The sequence below is a fragment of the Eurypyga helias genome, unplaced genomic scaffold (genome assembly GCF_000690775.1).
Source record: "Eurypyga helias isolate BGI_N326 unplaced genomic scaffold, ASM69077v1 scaffold4124, whole genome shotgun sequence".
Classification (NCBI taxonomy): domain Eukaryota; kingdom Metazoa; phylum Chordata; class Aves; order Eurypygiformes; family Eurypygidae; genus Eurypyga; species Eurypyga helias.
The window spans coordinates 22,123-39,333 of NW_010248042.1; the positions used below are offsets into that span (position 1 = coordinate 22,123).

The window sequence follows — 17,211 nt, forward strand, 5'->3', positions numbered from 1 at the left end:
TCTGTGCGGCAGGGACAGATGCCTCTTCCCACCAGCACCTCTTCTGCTGGTGTCTGGGCCACGTCGCCGAGTCCCAGGCCAGCCTTGTGCTCGACTTCTGGGAAAGGAACACGGAGGGGAGCCATACTCCCATGGGGGGTTTCACCGAAACGGAAGGGACCCTCTTGTAACACAGCTCCATATCTCCCTGTAACCACCCTGCAGCTCAACCAGCTACAAGGCAAAAGAGAGGAAAAAGAAACATCCAGGCAGAAAAGAACACTTTCAGCACTTGAAGGCTGTGTTATTTATTCCAACAGCTTATGTAGTTTTTATCAAACCATCTTTAACACAAAACAAGTCTCCTAAAAGAGAGAATGGTGTGAGATCCTACCAGAGATCATCTCAGCTAACAGCTTGCAAAGTTAAGCCTGAATTTCAACAGTCAAACCAGCAAAATGTTTCTCCCCTCCCCTTAACAATATCTGAAAATGCTAAAACCCGAGGAAAAAGATGCCTGTGGCTGGTGCTGCTGGGTCTGTAGGTGGAGCTCGTCCACACAGAGCTGTGCTTTGGTCCTTTCCTGCTGCTAAGCAGCAGCAGCCCAGGTGAGTGGTGCTGGACATGAAGGCAGCCGCACTGGCCATGTCCCTTCCCCGCTGCCCACCCTGATGAGGGGCTGCATGGACAGTCCAGAGGCCAGGTCAGGTCTAAGATGCAGATGAGGGTGAGGCTTAGAAAAACCAATAATCTAAATCTCTAATCTATGGAAACAGAATAAATAAGTCTAAATTTGCAAAGGAGGAAGGTACCTTGGACAGGAAAGTCTGGTGTGTCTATTATTACTGAAATAGGTTTTCCCCTAGGGGAAAATTGCAGCTAAGGCATCTCGAGAATGGCTCATATCACTACAACCACGGCAGTGTTGCTCTAAATCGTTAGGGATGGGAGCAGAAGTCTTTTGGAGGTGCCAGTCCTTGCACAGCATCTTGTGGCGCTCTAAACAAAAACAGTTGCAGCAGAGACATTTGACAGACAACTTGCTGTTACAGGTTGGCTTCTGTCCGCAGGTTCAATAGTAAATTCTTGTTTAATGTTCACAGCAAGGCCCTCCTCCTGCCCACCCCACCCCCTGTACACTGTCATGGGGAGGGGCTGTTTTCTTGCCCCTTTGGTCTTGCTCCAGGGTCGTTCTCAGAAGAAGTGGCATCTCTTTGGCTTTCTGCAGGAGGGAGGATGGGGAAGAAAGCATGGTTACTCTGTGCTGAGGACACAAGCAATCAGTCATGGCTACAGCTGATTTCATTCAGATTGCCACCTGAAGACCTATCACTACCCTCCTGTGGCCAAGTATTTGGCTTAAAGAGTATTGGGTTCTCCCTTGTTCCTGGAGAGAGAATGCTTCTCAACGCATTTGGTGATGCTGGGAGGAAGCCTCGGGGCAGGGATGTGCTCTCCTTGTCTAACCTGTAAGGGCAGCTTGCAAGGCTCCAGGAACATCTGCCTGCCAGCCCGGCAGATACCCAAGTTGCTCTCTGTTGGAAGAGCTCTAATTTGTGCTTATTTTGGATGGATGGATGGACACGTGCTAGTCTGGACACGTTGAAAGAGGTACAGTGGGGGTAATGTGTTGTAAAGTGGTTTTATAGTTAGATTATAGACTGGAGGAATAAAAGAGCAAGGGCAAAAAACTGTTTACCCTCTGCCATGGTGCTACATGTTTTGTTGCTTATTAGTGAAAGGAGAGTGGCTGCTTTGCTTCTGCTCTGAACAGAGGATTCAAGCTTCATGTAGTCAGCTGGCTGACGTATACTAAGCGGGGCGATACTGCTGCCATGTTTGGGCTACAGGGGAAGAGTTGGAGATGGCTGGTGGTGTTTAAAATTATTTCTGTCATTTAAAATACTGTGGAACTATATGAAAGCTGATTAAGCTGATTTAAAAAAAAAAAACAACCAACCAAAAAAAACCCCAAACCACCAACAAAACCAACCAACCAAGAAAAAGCAAACCACAACCTACCCCACACTTGATTTTATAAAGCCTATGGTATACCTGATACGTAATTTGCCCCGGAAGGCTCTTGGCCAGTCCATGTCTTGTTTAAGCACCAGTGCCTCTGCCAACTACCCGAGCAAAGGGCCTTGGCTGGAGTGTGCAAGGCTCGTGTGCCAGGAACCTCGGGACCATCCCATTCACAAGAGCCCCTCAGCCTGGGGCATCTCCCACTCGGAATTCACCCACTGAGCATGAAGGCACTGGCTGCAGCGAGGAGTGGGATGTTCCTCCCGAGCATCTGTGCGATGCTCCCAGAGACAGCACCGGTCAGCTGCGCTGCCAATTCGTGCCTTGCCCATCCAGCCCGGGTGCCAGGAGTTGGGCTTACTGGTGTCTGCGGGAGCTCACCTGCTTCTTCAACGGCAAGGTCACCCAGGTCCTCGGTCAGCTTGCGCATGCTGATGGTGGTGGCATCTCGCTGGATGTCATGGACAGCGTTCCTCCGCCCAGCCCGATCGCAGGAAATAAAGTCGGTGTACGTGCTGGACTCTACCTCCATTGCATCTCTATACGCCTGCAAAACGCTGTGGAGAAAACACAGCTGTGAGGTCAAGGATGCACAGCGAGCCTCGAGTCATGGCTCCCTCCAGGTTGGGTTACTCTGTGGAGTTAAATTACAGCATGAAAAAATAGTCCCTGTGACTTTGCTCCAGTTCCTCTAACAGCAGCTACTGAAATCTCAGATATCAACCCCGTCACGTGGAGTGGCGTGCAGGGTGACCCACCATGACAGGTGACCCACCGTGCTGGGGGACCCACCGTGCTGGGTGAGGGCAGGTGGGCGGGAGAGAGGGATCCATCCCTGCTGCCTTCCTGCCCCTTGTTCTGCCTTCCCACTGCAAAGCAAAGCCAACAAGGTATTTGCCTCTCCTGTGGAGTTCCTGGCCTCCTCATTTAGGAGCCACAAGGTTGCTTGCAGCAGCTTTTTCCTACAGAAAAAAGCATTACAGAAAAAGCCCTCCTTCCTCCTCAAAATGCCACAGGAGCGTTGAATGGAGGCCAAATTTGGCTCGCTGCGTGGGGGGATGGGGTGCTGATCCAACCTGAATTTGTAATGGGAAATGATCAGGGCCTTGGCGGATACCCGCTGGAAAGCTGGGGGAGCAGGGGAGTGCTTTATAGGTACGGGGCTTTGGCCTCCACTCGTGTTGGATGTCTCTGAAAAAGCGTTGGGCTTGAGATAAGCACTTGGAAATGTTTGGATCCCTTCACTCCAGGCTTGTGCCTGTGCCAAGCACACAGCGTGAAGAAAGGCTCGGAGCGGTCACTCGCACCGCTGCAAGCCAGCTCTTAGTTCAGCCTGACGAGTCCTTGAGCTGTTGGGTTTTCATTTCAGCTGACCATTTAATTCGCCAGTGTGGCAGTGCCCAGGGGCCTCAGCGGCTCGGGGACCGTCGCAGGCATCCCGGGCACAGAGCGAGCACGCGCTGCCTCTGCACTGGTGCTCTGCTCCTGTCTAGTCAGTGTGGCACTCAGTTTGGTTTTCTGCATGGAAATTAGAGATTAATAGTTATCTCCAGGTTTGCCCATGAAAAAATGCCTTTAGCCCTGCTGATGCTGTCAGTACTGGAAGGAGGTCCCAATTAGAAATGCTTGTGTGTAATGAAAAAAAAAACCAATTTCTTGTCATTCACTTGCTTTTGTGTCTTGGGGTGAATGTCCCACTGAGACATTTGCTTAGCTCCTGTACAAATCCTGCTTAATATTGATCTTCCTGCCGGGGAAATCCGCTGCAGACCACCAGCCTGGGCAGGAATGGCACTCCCCACTCTAATCCCCGATGTTATGGCAGTAGAAAGAAGAATAATCAGGATAAAAGAGGTTAAATTCTCCCCTTTCCTGACACTGAGCAGGGGGCAGTACCCAGTGCATTTTGATAGCCCCAGGGACTTCTCTTGGTGCTGATGCCAGTACTGGGAGCGCTGGCACTGGCTCAGTGGCGAGACATGGGGCTTGGCCCCCCCCAAGACCTCCCAGGAGAACGTGCTTCTCCAATTCCAACAACTCCTTGCAAACACCCTCCTCCACCCAGGGCTTGGCATCCATCTGGCCTCTGTTAAATGAGCCCTGGGAAAAGCTGCATCCTCTGCCCCAGGAAGAGATCCCAGCTATTGCTTTTCCTCATCTTCCTTTCCAGGTTTGTCCTTCCTGGGAAAAGGTGCCGGCTCTGGATGCAGCAGGCTGGGTGATCTCAGTGAGCAAAGTGCCTTTCCCTGGGTCAGGATGAGCATCCATCATTCCCAGACAAGTCCTCCTCACAGCTGACCGGAGCCCAGAGGCTGCTGACCTTCTGTAGCTGCCGGAGAGGTGTCACACGGGCTTGGGAGGCTTCCCGAAGAGCAGCCCACACAAGCCTAGGTCCATCTCCCCATCACTGAGGCCAGTTGGGAGCTGACATGCTCAGGAGTCCTCCTGCCCCTGCCTCGGGCGCTGGACCACCTGGTTCATAGGATGGACCAGCTCCCAGGATGCAGCATCTTCCCGGCATCCCTCGATGTAGCTGCCAAGGGTGGATGTGCTCGGCTGCGGCAGCGTGTGCCAAAGTGACTAAAAGCCCCAGCGCAGGGGAAAAGGATGGGGTATTCATTCAAAACAAGGGAAGCAGAAGCAGGAGCAGGTTTGGGTCCCGGCTGGATGGCCGGGAGATGGCGTGTGTGATTCAGTTATTTTCCATGGCTGGGAGCGTTCTGGCCTTCCGTTCAGAGGCGGATTTATGAGCGAAGCTTCCAAATCTGTGCAGTTCCTTCAGGATTTTCAAAGTGGGCGGCTCTCAGAAGCCTTGCAGGCAGATCCCTCCCCACAGGCAGAGACACTCCAGCCTCTCCTTCCGGGAAGCTGTTGGACCAAGGAGGTGATGGAAGCCGTCGCCTCCATTTTTGATAGAAGAACCTGATTTTTTCAAAGATCATTTCCACATCTCCAGGCAGGTGCAAAACAGTTCAGTGGGTTTTTAGTCAGTGGAAACATCTTTTAACATCTGCCAGGGGCAAAAAAGGAACCACCTTCCCTCCTGCCCACGTAGTTCAACCTGAAACTGCGTCACCATGGACAGTCACTTAGCGGTGCAAATCGGGGTGCATCACCCACTGGCTCCCCATCTTTGGTTTTTCATCCTCCCGTGGGCCAGCAGGAGGGAATGATGAGCCATCTCTCACCAGGCGTTGCAGGAACAAGCCCTCAGCACACATATCCACTGCGCAAGGGTTTCCAGGGCACTTCAAAGAGATGATTCAGCTTGTCCCCAGAGGGTCATTTCCTGCCTCCCTTTCCTTCTTGCTGACGATGTTAACAGAAATGGTCCCTACGCCCTCGGCGCAGTGTGCCAGCCCATGGAGACGGGGCAGGAGATGCGTGGCACGGTGACAAAGCCATTGGCATGGCCTGTTGCACATTCCTCAAAAGCTTTTCTGTCATGCTTGGAGGGAGGCTGTGTCCCTGCCGCATGGGGATGCGGTGCTGCCTGTCCCAGGGCACCAGACACGTCCCCAGAGCCACCTCTGCTCCCCTGCCCTGCTGAAATAACCTGGCTCTGCTGAGAACTTACTTTTCCACAGTGTCTTGTGAGAACTAAAAAATCTGGAGCTGTAGTACTCTTGGCTTTGCTGGTGTGGACTCGGCCTCCAGAGCAGGTTTTGCTGTCAGACCATAGCTGGGCTCACTGGCATTTTCCAGGGAAGTCACCCAGCAGGTGAGGGACCCGCTGTCTCTGCTCTGGGAGCTGCAGCTAGACCAGCCCTATGCACACTGGTGCTGAACTGTACCCATTTAGAAGGTGGATACCAAGAAATTAAAGGTTTAAATGATTTTTCTGCCTTTTGGTAGAAGAAACCTGGGCACTTCTTTTGGGTCAGCTCAATGCCCCTCTGGGTTCCCCAGACAAGCCAGCATTTAATTCCCATTTCCCCCTCTGCCTGCTTCTCCACAGTGCAGATCCCAGGGACTATGAGTACGCAGTTACTACAAATACGGTTAAGAGTGGCACACAAGTGACCTGGAAACGCCACAGGCAGGTTAAACTCAACCCAGGGCCGTGTGCCTGCAGAGCAAACACACGCCCTGCGATCGAGCCAGCGGCTGGGGGCTGACTCTGAGGGATTGGATGGATGTTACAGTCACACCCAGCCCTGGACTCCAGTTTCAAGGAAACCCTTCGCACGATACTGCATCTGTCCCTTGTCTAGGTTAAACGGTAAGCTTTTTATGGCTAGGAAGGGCTATTTTGGGATGCTGCACCGATGCTGGCTATCAGGAGGCTGTGCTGAATTCAGCCAGCTTCCCCTCTGCTGCTTGCTGTTCTCTCTCTTACCTCTTGCCTTCCTCAGTGTTTTGGTCTCCACCTAACCCGCCTTTGCAGCGGGCACAAAGGGCCTCTAGGTCAGAGAAAGTCCCGTTCGTCTCTGCATGGCATCCGTGGCACCTTCGGGCATAGGGCAGCTTAGTCCCCTGCTTGGCCATCCTTGCCCCTTCGGGCAGCCAGCACAGCACACCCGGGCTGCTGTAAGGAGGGAGGTTCGAAGGTGAAACACAGCAATGGGTTTCCCTGCTTCACTAAGCCTGAGTCACGGCCTGATGCCACCCTGCTTTCCTTTAGAGACCTCCCTGTTCGTCAGGGACAGGCAGGAGCAGTTTCTCAGGCTGCAGTGCTGTCCCCTGGGAGCCCTGCACCTTGGCCACCTCTGCGGCCACAGCCCCGAGGGCAGGGACCGGGATGCCAAGGTCCTCGGGGGCAGGAGGCCCAGCAGACTCACGTCATGGGGTGCTGCTGCCCGCTGTGGCCCCACATCGGCCTGTTGGCAGCGGCAGTTGCTACCAACAGCTGCCAGTTCTGGTCGGAGATGGCTGCCTGGTCTCGCAGCCCCGTCAGGGACACGCTCTCCTGCCTGCTGGGTGCCACACCAGAGGATCTAACACTCTCTTCTGGCCCCCCCAAACTTCTGGAGTCATAAAGCCACGAAGCCAAGGTAAACCTTGCTGTGTTTCTGGGGTGAAATTTCAAAGTTCTGCCTGGGAGCAGGGATGTGACCCCTTCTGCTCACGCACTGCACCCCTTCATTGCCAGCCTGCAGGGACCCGGGCGTGAAGTCCGTGCGGTCGCTCTCGAGCTCTCCGTGTCGCGCAGTGCCCCTTGTCCTTTCATTCCAGGGTACAGTGGCTATTATTAGGCCTCTCCTGCTGGGGCCGGATCCATAACAACAGCAAAACATACTCAACAGCCCTGCTGGGCTTGTAAAATATTTACAGTGTAAGATGGTTTACTGCAGGGGGGGGCCTGGTAGAGCACAGAGACGAGAGCACCGGGATTGCTGTGCTCCCTGTGAGGCTGCTGTGAGGTTTCCTGCTGGGAGAGTCGCATCCAGCGAGGAGGAAAAAAAATCCCGTTGGGCTGAAGCTAGCACTTGAGGTCAGGGGGTTTCCACCAACTGTCTGACAACTTCCAGCTGGAATTTCAGCAAATTTTCCACTGGGTCTTGTCCAGGAACATGCGTGAGGGGTTGCCATCAAAGAAGGAGGGCTCTGTAACGGTGTTATCGGTTAGAGAGTATTTTTAGACCTGTACTCGTGCCTTCAAAGCCTGACTGTGGCTCATGACCCCCATGCACAAGAGCTTGGATCTGCGGCCAGAAACCAGGCTGAAGCTGCAGATGTCCTGTTGGGAGCCCGGAACGGTAGCGGCTCCGTACGCAACAAGCGTTGGCAAGGCTGGTGACAGGGTGTGCGCCAGGCACGGAGCTTCCCTGCTTTCCTCCTGGGTCTGTGTCCTCCGAAGTGTAGTCGTGGTGGGTCTTCTGGGCCAGAATTGATGTGTTCCAACTGCTGAGCCCCCTGTCTCCCGGACGGGTGAGAAAACAGGCACGGCCAGGGCAGCAGCCTGACCTCCCACCTGTGTGTCCATCTCACCTCCTGAGAAGCTTCTTTCCAGGCGAGAATAGTGTGGAAAAGCCTCACCACCCTTTGGTGGTGAATGGATGTCAAGGTTGGGCATGGCCCAGTGGTATTTTTGGAAGGCTTTTGCTGTGGGATTCCTCGTAATAACTCTGCACCCTCTGGCTCTTACACTAAATACAATGAATTCAGCCAGCGCAGACATTACAGCTTCTCAAGCCACTGCAGTGGTTTTGCAGGAACAGAGCTTCTAGGGTTCTCTAGGACTTAGTAGAAAATTATAATTCCTGTAGGAGGAGAACAGATACAGCTGGGGGACTAAGGCTCAGTGCCCATAACTAGATCCCTTCTTTTGCTTTGTCCTTGTTTTACAGCATTGATCAATCAGTTAATATCCACAGAATTGGTAACTAATTGCTTAGCCTCAGGGTTAACATTAGGCTTAGAATGATTCCTCTATGACTTCACAAACCTTGAATTTAGCTCTACCAAACTCCCTTCCTTCACTCCTGGCCTTCAGCACATCCCCAGGGACACCCACTACAGTGTCTCTGCTGCCCTAAGGTACCCCCTGCTGCCCCACATCCTCCCGGCCACTGCCTGGCTCCCAGCTGATGTAAGACATGCTCCAGCCAGATTTCAGAATCACAGCCGACCCTTGGCATCAGGGTAGGGTGAGTCCTTACGTACGCTGCTGCGGTCCCCGGGGGAGTAGGGAAGGCTTGGGGGGGAGCAGGGGAGGCGGAAGGGGATGGCTCAGCTCTGCCAGCATCTCGTTAGAGACAGGACCTGTGGGTGACAGCGGGAGGGATTCACCCATCCGTCCATCCATCAGGAGGACCGCCCGATGCCCAGCTCTGGCCAGTGGTGCTGGCAGCCTGCATCTCTGTGCCAGGAGTGGGTGACACCCCTTTGCCAGTCCCCGCAGGTCATGAGTGCTCCAAAAACCCTCTGCCACGAGAGGAACCACATTTTGCCTTGGCAACCAGGGTCTGATGGAGCAATCTGCTCCTCCCTCCCCTAAGCACCGAGCCTCGGCTGCAGCTTCAGCCTTTTCTGCAGCTTCTCGCTAAGTTGATTAATGGAAATAATTGGTCTCTTCGTGCATCTGGAGACAGTTGCCGTGACAGCAGTTGTATTTTTGTTTTGTTCCCAGATCGAGCTTGTTTTTCACATCCCACAGCTTCAAGGTGCTAATAAATCAGGGCACTCTGGTTTGCCCCCCTGCCTCCAAGAGACGCACATCCCTCTGAGGGATGAGGCACCTTCAGCCCTGGTCAGCCCTAAGACATGGCAGGCTGGCACCTTTCTCCCCCCCATTTTTCACCACCCAAGCCAGGCTCACATGGGCTGGACACGGCGCTCTCACTTCTGCACAGCAGCAAGCCAGAGCCCTCATGTTCCCCAGCACAACCATGAGCATCCACCACCTTGTGAGCCAGCACCCACAGGCCTCTCTGTCCCCTGCAGAGACCCTTTCAAAGCTGTAAAGAGTATGAGGGCAGGAGTCCCTCCTCCATTATTTTTATTCACTCTCAACTTCTTATTTAGCTGCCTCTATATGTCAACATATTTTTACACAAACAAAACCAGTGACTCTGTGGAAGATCTGTTAATGCCTGAACTTGCACAGCAGATGAGCCACAGACCAGCCACTTTAAACCATTCAGCTGCAAAAGCCCCACAACGGCTGCTGCAGGCATGTTCCAGGAGGAGTCATGTATCGTCCCCGCTTGCGATTTGCAGACACCCCGTCACGCCTGGGCCATGGGGTGGATTCCTTTGCAATGGGGATCCCCTTCAGACTTGGGTTCCCTTTCTTCCCCTAGATTATTCAGGAAGAAAAGTTCCTGCTGGATTTCACCTTAAAGGCTGGAAACTCCCCAGTGGTCCTACAGCTCTTCTGATCACACCAAGGCGCTGATCTCTGAGCCAGCATCACCTACTCAAACCCTACTTGAATCCCTGGCTCAGGGATGCTCACCTCCAGCCCAGCCTCCCCAACACCTTGCAGGCTTCCCTGGGCAAGGGAAAATCAAATAAGTGCAGAGGAGATGCAGCTGGGGCTATTTTCTTGCCCAGCTGCCTTGTCATGTATAAAAGGAGGGTGAAGGCACAACAGGTCTTGATGGGAAAGCTTTGCGTGGAGGAAGACCTTTCTACAAGGAGTGAGGTAAGGCAGAATGGGTCTTGATTTTTATGCCTAGCAGGAAAAAGAGCAATTTTGTCCTGCTTTTGTTTGTGATCTGAGGAGCTGAGCTCTGCTGCTGTCTGAAAGCAGTGTTTGCATGGCTGGGAATGAGAACTCAGCATGGAAGAGGCGGTGTGCAGGCTGTACCTATGCAGTTTTGGTTGCTGCTGGTTGAGGAGGCTCTGCTTAGCACAGGGTGTGTGAAGCTGAGAGCCACCTGCCTTGGCTCTTCCTCATTCAGGCTTCCACAGTCCCATAGGAACTCCCATCCAGCACCCAGAGTCCTGACTTGGAGTGGTGTAAGGGGCTGAGCGAGAAGCTGTGAAACCTCCTGAGGTGCGAGAGCCCTGGCAGCTCCCAGCAGTGCCTAAAAATAACCAGGATAGCTCTTAAGAGTGTCAGTGTGGAATGAGGCTGATTAGCAAAGCCAGGCTTAGCTCTGCTCCCTGGAGCTGGCTGCCCTGTCCATCCACCCCTTCACAGAAGGGAACCGCTGGCAAGACTCCCAGCCAGGCCAGGGGCTGTGCTGGCCTGGGAGGGTGGGAGCAGAGGGAATATCTGTCTCTGGCAGCTGTGAGAAGATTAGGTGGCTGGTATGATGCTATTGGTGCTTTATGTACAATAGAAAAGGGAAGCGTAGGAGTTAAAAGGCTGGCAGTGAGAGGTGGCTGAGCTAAGGCCGCCTGGGTGGCTCCATGGCTTCTGCTACCCACAGGAATCTTAGTCCCTTTGGCTGTGCTGCCCAGCTGGGATCCCTGCCTGGACAGGGAAAGCTTTGGCCTACACACCTTCTCCTCTGAGTATTTCTCCAGTGGGTGGAGAATTTTTGCACATCTGTCAGGCGATTGCAGCTTCTGATCCTTTCTGCAGGCAGGGTAACTCTGCATAAGTCACCAGGGATATGGCACCTAGACACAAGCTGAAGCGGTGCTCGAGACATGTCCGTGACGTTACACTGGGGATGCTCAGGGACTGCTGCAAGCTACAGTCTCTGAGGAGGGAAAGCTGCTAATGAAATACGTTCCCAACTTTTTCATGGTCCACCAAAATGCAGCCTGGGCATGGAAAGGACATAGGGTGTTACTGGCATACAGAAAGATGCTGGATACAAGGAAAGAACCGCTCCAAGACCTGTGGGTGAATGTCTATGTGCACCAAAGAGTCCCGAGATCCTGTATCACCAGATCTGCAAACACAGAGCTGCCACTGCTGTGTGAGGGAGAGCTCAGCGCAGGAGCAAGAGAAAGCAGCAAGACCTGAGGACTGAGGAGATGCCCTGAGCACGGGAGTGAAACCATGGACAGGACTGTCTGAGCTGGCGGATCCGCTGCTTACGCAAGCGCCACAGAAGGTTAAGCTTTGGGGGTTCCCTGGATCTTGCTGGGCAGCCTCTGTGAGCAGAGCAAAACTTGCTTGCGTGGTTATGTGCGGGCAAGCAATATTCCCGCTCACAGCCTGCCCGCACTCTTTGCGCAGGATTGCACACAACCCCCTGTCACTGGCAGGGGAGGTGCCGTGCAGTAGGGACTGCCCTTGGAGCCAGCGCTGGAACGTGGCTTTGGACAGTACGTGGCTCTGAAGTATGGAAAATGCAGCGGGAATGTCGCTACGGCAGTACTGTTATTTTTTTTCCGCTTAGCAGCTTTCTAGCATCTAGTACGTCACTACAGCAGTATTGTTATTCTTTTCTGCTTAGCAGCTTTCTAGCATCTAGTAATCCGGAATACAGAGGGAGGTCAAATGACTGTGAAACGGGAAGGAAAAAGCTTGTTCCTGTTCATATAATATCTCCCTGTGAATTAAAAACTGTACCAGCCCATTGTGTGAATCCCTACCTGATTTAGTTGCCTTTCCTTCTGAACATGACTTCAAACAAGCTTCATATGCAGCAGGGCAGCAGCTTCTGGGGAAGGAAAAGAAAAGAAAAAAAAAATTAGCCATGTTTTTGTTGGGAAGCATGAAGCTCAGTTGCTGTTTTCCACCGTTGGTAACTAGGACCCTGAGCGAAGGGCTGTGGGGTGGTGCTGTTCCCATGGCCCCTTCTCGGGAGGGTTTGTGCTAACAGAGACTTGGCTGATTTTGTCTTGGAGCAAGGGAAGTCCAGCCGTGGGCCTGGCTTCACAGAGAAGTTCTCTTTGGTTTTGCTTCTCCTTTTGTTGACGTCTGTGGGTGTGCTGGGGTGAACCAGAGCGACGCGCTTCCCCTGACCCACACCACGCCAGGACCCGGCAGCTGCCTCGAGAATATAAATGAATATGGGTTTGCGCCTCCGCTGCCCTTTAGAGAAGCGAAACTTCCATATCTGCTCCTCTGAGGCAAAAGGGGAAGTTCAATTGGTACTTTTGGTAGCCCTGCAAGGTCTGTGTCCTGCCCCTCGGGTTTCTGTGCTGTTGAGCACAGCTGTGCCTGCTCCTGCTGTCCCCAGGACCCACTCAAAGACATTTCCTCTGTGGCCTTAACATCTGTGGGTGCGTTGCAATCTCCTGACCTGCAGAGCCCAGCCAACAAGACACTTGCTTATTTTAGCAGCTGTTTCAGCGTTCAGACTTTTTGGAACATCATGGACTGGGTTGGGTTTTTTTTTCCACTTTGTCCCAGCAGCAAATATTAGTGGAACAGAAAGCAAGAGATGAACCATTTAACCATATAAGCAGTAGCTCATGCAGCAATTCCTCTGTCTAGCCCGTCTGGGCTGAGTACCACTCTGACTGGAACTATTTCCTATCATTTTCCAAGCTGGGACAGATCTACAGCCTTTCTCTTTATTATTCTGACCCACTTTTAAAACTCTCTAGTTGTTGGAGCTGACTACTGGCTGGTTCTGGCCCTGCTTCAAGGACAGGGCACTTGCTGCTTCTGTGTGTCAGTTTGCCCATCTGTTAAATGGAGCTATTAATATGCACTCCCCCTGCTTAGATGCTTCAAATATTTGTAAAGCACTTTGAGATCTGCAGATGACAGGCTTACAGAATTGGAAAATACTAATTATGATTGTGACAGTAGCCCAACACAGACACAAGGATTTAACAATACACTTCTGCTAGTGTTTACCGTGTTTTCAGTGAAGTGCTTACTGGAAACACTGGACCGGAAAAGAAACAGTATTCCCACAACTCTGGGAATATGCACTGCCCTTTTAGGGTACCAAGCAGGCAAACAAAAGCAGGAAGGAAGAAAGCCAGTTTTGGAAATCCAGGAGTCTTTATTTTCCTCCTTTGCCTTCCTGCCTCGCTCTGGCTCCTGCATTACACAGCCCAAACAGTTAAACCTCCAACGCTTCTGATGTGTTGCAAAATATCTCAAAATACATGGTCCGCTGCCAAGAGAGGCTTAAAGCAAATTGAAGCAATGATGCTCTCACTAAGCAGCCCTGTTCCTGATGGAATGTGGGGAGAAACCCTGTTTTCTCTCACTCAAAAAAGCTGGTTTTAGAGACAGAAACTCTTCAGCACCTGGTATTGGCTTCCCAAGCCTGCAGCCCTGGCTAGGTGTTTCTCCCCCCAGCTCTAGCCTGGGGATCTGGAGTCTACAAAACTGAAACTGGGCCCCTTGTTCCATCCCAAAGGCTCATCCAGCCCTGCTGCTCCTGGGCGATGGGCAGAGCTCTGTGGAAAGCCCAAGCAATATCCCACACAGGGAGTTTGTAGGTTTAAAGGTGGATTAGTTCATTCCAAGGATCCGCAAAAGTAAGGAGTGAGTTAAGGAGTAAGTTAAGGAGCATTTCACATTTCCTAATCTAGTTCTATAGCCCTTTGAGGTACCATGGATTATTTTGGCACCCCAAAATAGAAGTGTTTGGACCCCAAAGTGGAAATGTTTGTTGGCTGGCTAAACATCCATACCCCACCAGGAAGGAATTACAAGGGCTTCAGCATTATGCACGTGTCTGGGGTTCAGACTCCCTCCATGTTTGTCAGCTGCTACCCAACAGGAAGAAACAGATGAAAATCAGCATTATGCACGTGTTTGGGGTTCAGACTCCCTCCACGTTTGTCAGCTGGTACCCAACAGGAAGAAACAGATGAAACAAACTCTGTGCTCTCAGAGTTGCTTCAAAATAAATATATGTTCCAGGAAAAAAACCCCGAACCCAGAATGCTTTTTGGCAGCATTATTCTACACAACAGCTGCTGAATATATGTTCCAGAAAAAAACCCCGAACCCAAACGCTTTTTGGCAGCATTCAGCATTATTCTACACAACAGCTGCTCTGGTGCTGCTTTTGATCCAGAGAGGAAATCCGTTCTGGTTTCAAGCAAGGTGATGGCAGCGGAGAGAAGGTCGCTCTCGTGTCTCTTGCCTCCTGGGTGAAGAGCAGGCGTGTGCATCGCTGCCCAGAACAGCAGCCTGGTCCTGGGGCAGACTGAGACTCTCCATGCAGTGCCCTGTCCCCAGCAGCAGCCACCCTTGACCTCAGAGGTGCAAGAAAACTTGTAATCATAGTGGAGTGCTGCTCATCAGTTACTAATTACCCTGAACCAGGAGGCTTTATAATCCTTAAAATGCAAAATCCTCTTAATCATACCCAGGATTGTTTTGTTACTGAGAAAACTACCTGATATCTATTAAAACACCTTATTGAGCTCGTTGTTCCAGTGGTATCTCGGAGCAGCGAGCACCACAGATTAATTACACTTTGTGGAAGCAGTAATTCCCGTAAAGTTGATGACGCTCCAGTGGGGATATGTTTGGCTTATTACATCACTGCAAATATCAACAAATATTATTGGTGTTATGGCGCTCGCTGGGATGTTCCCGAGACAGCGGCTTACGCAGCAATGTGCCCGCAGGAAAGCCAGCGTGGAGGAGCCATCGAAGGAGCGCCGAGCCTCTCTGGGGCTGTGCGGGGAAGGAAGCGATTGGGAACTCACTGTGCAAATCATAAATGTGTGGCGTAAAGCACATATCCCTGTAGGCTCCAGAGGCGGGAATGTTTTGGACCAGGGGAATAGGTGGTTCATAGTCCAACTGCTGTTCTTCCTGCTCGCGCTACAGGTGCCAGCTGCGTCCTGGAGCGTTGTCTCAACCTCTCTCTAACTGCCGTCATGAGGAGATGGGGACAAAGTCCATGCAACAGCCAAACCTCCTCGCTGGCTGGTGCTGGCAAGCCTTGGGAGCAGCTCCCCTTGAATGGGCTTCTTCTAGTCATAGGCTAGAGATAGCTAGAAGCATGGAGGTTTCTCCCCTCTCTAAAATGGGCACTGTGATGTAAAACTTGTTTTCTGGATCAGTCCATATATACAGCTTTGGTGATGCTAAGGAAACCCTTAGAGTGTGGAGAAACAATTGGTATGTGAAAATGGGAGAGACCAGAACAGGGTGGCACAGAAAGGCAAACAAAAACCTGTGTTGAAGCTTCTGTTATTCCTTAGGGTCTTGTAAATTCATCCCTGATTCTGCCACAGCCCTATATGAGCCAGGGAAAATCATCTGCTTTCGGTGCAGGCCATGTAAAATAGGAGTAATGCTGGTGTTTGGTTGCCCAGACAGACTGGAGGTATTAATGCACAGCAATATGCTGCATGAACTGGCTCTGAGATGTGGGAGATCAGGAAATGTTAGAAGCTTGGAAACATTTTCCATAGTTATTTTGGGGGGCAGGGTTGTGTGCCTGTGGGTATTCCTCTGGGTGGGCTCAAAAGGAGATATACCTTTCTTCAGATTAAGGTAAGAGAAAAAAAGCAAAGCTCTGTATACTATCTCACCGTGTGCCTGTACACCTCATCAGAATCGGCTACCACGTACAAAAGTTCCAGGTGGCTGGAAGATGCAGGGCTATGAATGTTCTTGGGCTTTCATCTCTTTGCGGCCAAGTTACCTACACTGGAATTTAAGGTCCTGTATTTAATGGTATCTAGTTCTTTGAGGCATCTGAGCCTGCACTCCCTGGAAAGTGCCCCTGAAATGATGGTGTGAGGGACTCCTAAATCCATGTGGAACTCAGTCTGAAGGACTCAATGCCCCGTTCTGTGCTCAAGGTATATTGAGCACTGCTGGTGCACCCATGTTTGTAAATGTCCATTTAACCTACATCCACACCACGAGTGAATCCAGGCTCAGAGCACCTCTTCTTGCATCCTTCTTTCCCAAACACCATCCCTCACGAGCAGAAACGTGACAGTTTCTCAGGTGGGTGCCCATGCATTAGCATGGTGGCTCTTCCCAGCCAAGAGTCTCAGGAGCCAAGGTGTACCCCATGGCTGCCCACACCAGGCACGCTGACCTTGTTGCGAGCAAATAGCCCAGAGCTTGAGGGGCTGTGACCATCCGGTGGTCTCTGTCCCCTGGCCATGCCACCCCCACTCCACATCTCCTCTCACCCTTGTGCTGCTGCAGCATCCCTGCTGCAGCTGCTTCCTGCTCGTTGGACCCCAGCATGCCCCCCTCCTCATTTGTGTCACCAGCTCAGCCACCCAGGGCATTGCCTCTGGGTTCACGGTACACTTGGCTCTTGTTCTGTGGACCCATTTACCCCATCCAAGCAAATGGAAACAATTCCTAAACACCCCTTTGGGGCCGAGGCATTATGTGCATGTGAAAGCTCACCACCAAGGCTTGCTACCAGCTGCTTAGGGGAATCCAGAGAGAGAAGAAAAAGGCACACAGCTCCGAGGTGGAGGAATTTACAAAGCCTCCTGAGAATACCACCACACAGCAGTTCTTTTTTTAACCCAAGTCTTTTGCCTTTTAAAACATTTGCTTGGAAAGCTGGATGCCAGGGAGTCTCCGAGCCCTCCTCCACGCTCTGCACAGCCCTCTCCCGTCGTTGGAAGGGGAGCCCACGGCAGCTCGGCATCCCTAACAGTCCTAAGGATGGATTCACGCCACGGCCCTGCACGGTGGCACGCGGGTGGCCGTCCCAAAGGCTGGCATCCGTGCCCACGCGAGCACAGAGCCACCCTGATGCCATAAGGGATTCCCTCCGGCGAGTCGCTCGGAATAAACGGACGCATGTCAGAAATGAAGCCAGAAATCCCCACGGGAGTCACTGATCCACGGTCCTTTGTGATTTCTATCCGCCGAGGCTGCTCTGCTTACCACCCCTCTGCAGCAAGTACCGAACTGCTTTATTTTCCAAGAAAAACAGCCGCCAGCTCCCT

At 52.1% G+C, this 17,211-nt stretch overlaps 1 protein-coding gene across 2 annotated transcripts; it reads right to left on the reverse strand.

Annotated features, from left to right (window-relative positions):
• Positions 1 to 269: 269 nt before the first annotated feature.
• On the reverse strand, positions 270 to 12,014 carry PKIG (protein kinase (cAMP-dependent, catalytic) inhibitor gamma). Of its 2 annotated transcripts, none has more exons than XM_010150915.1 (3): positions 11,947 to 12,014; positions 2,386 to 2,561; positions 270 to 1,201 (listed from the first exon to the last, which is right to left on the reverse strand). In XM_010150915.1, the coding sequence occupies exons 2-3, from the start codon at positions 2,534 to 2,536 to the stop codon at positions 1,122 to 1,124; spliced, it is 231 nt and encodes a 76-aa protein (XP_010149217.1). In that variant the 5' UTR covers positions 2,537 to 2,561; positions 11,947 to 12,014; the 3' UTR covers positions 270 to 1,121. The 2 variants fall into 2 exon arrangements, 1 of the variants encoding a protein (XP_010149217.1); XR_727885.1 differs by lacking the exon at positions 11,947 to 12,014 and having other exon boundaries at positions 278 to 557; positions 799 to 1,201; positions 2,386 to 2,536.
• Between the last annotated feature and the right edge of the window lie 5,197 nt (positions 12,015 to 17,211).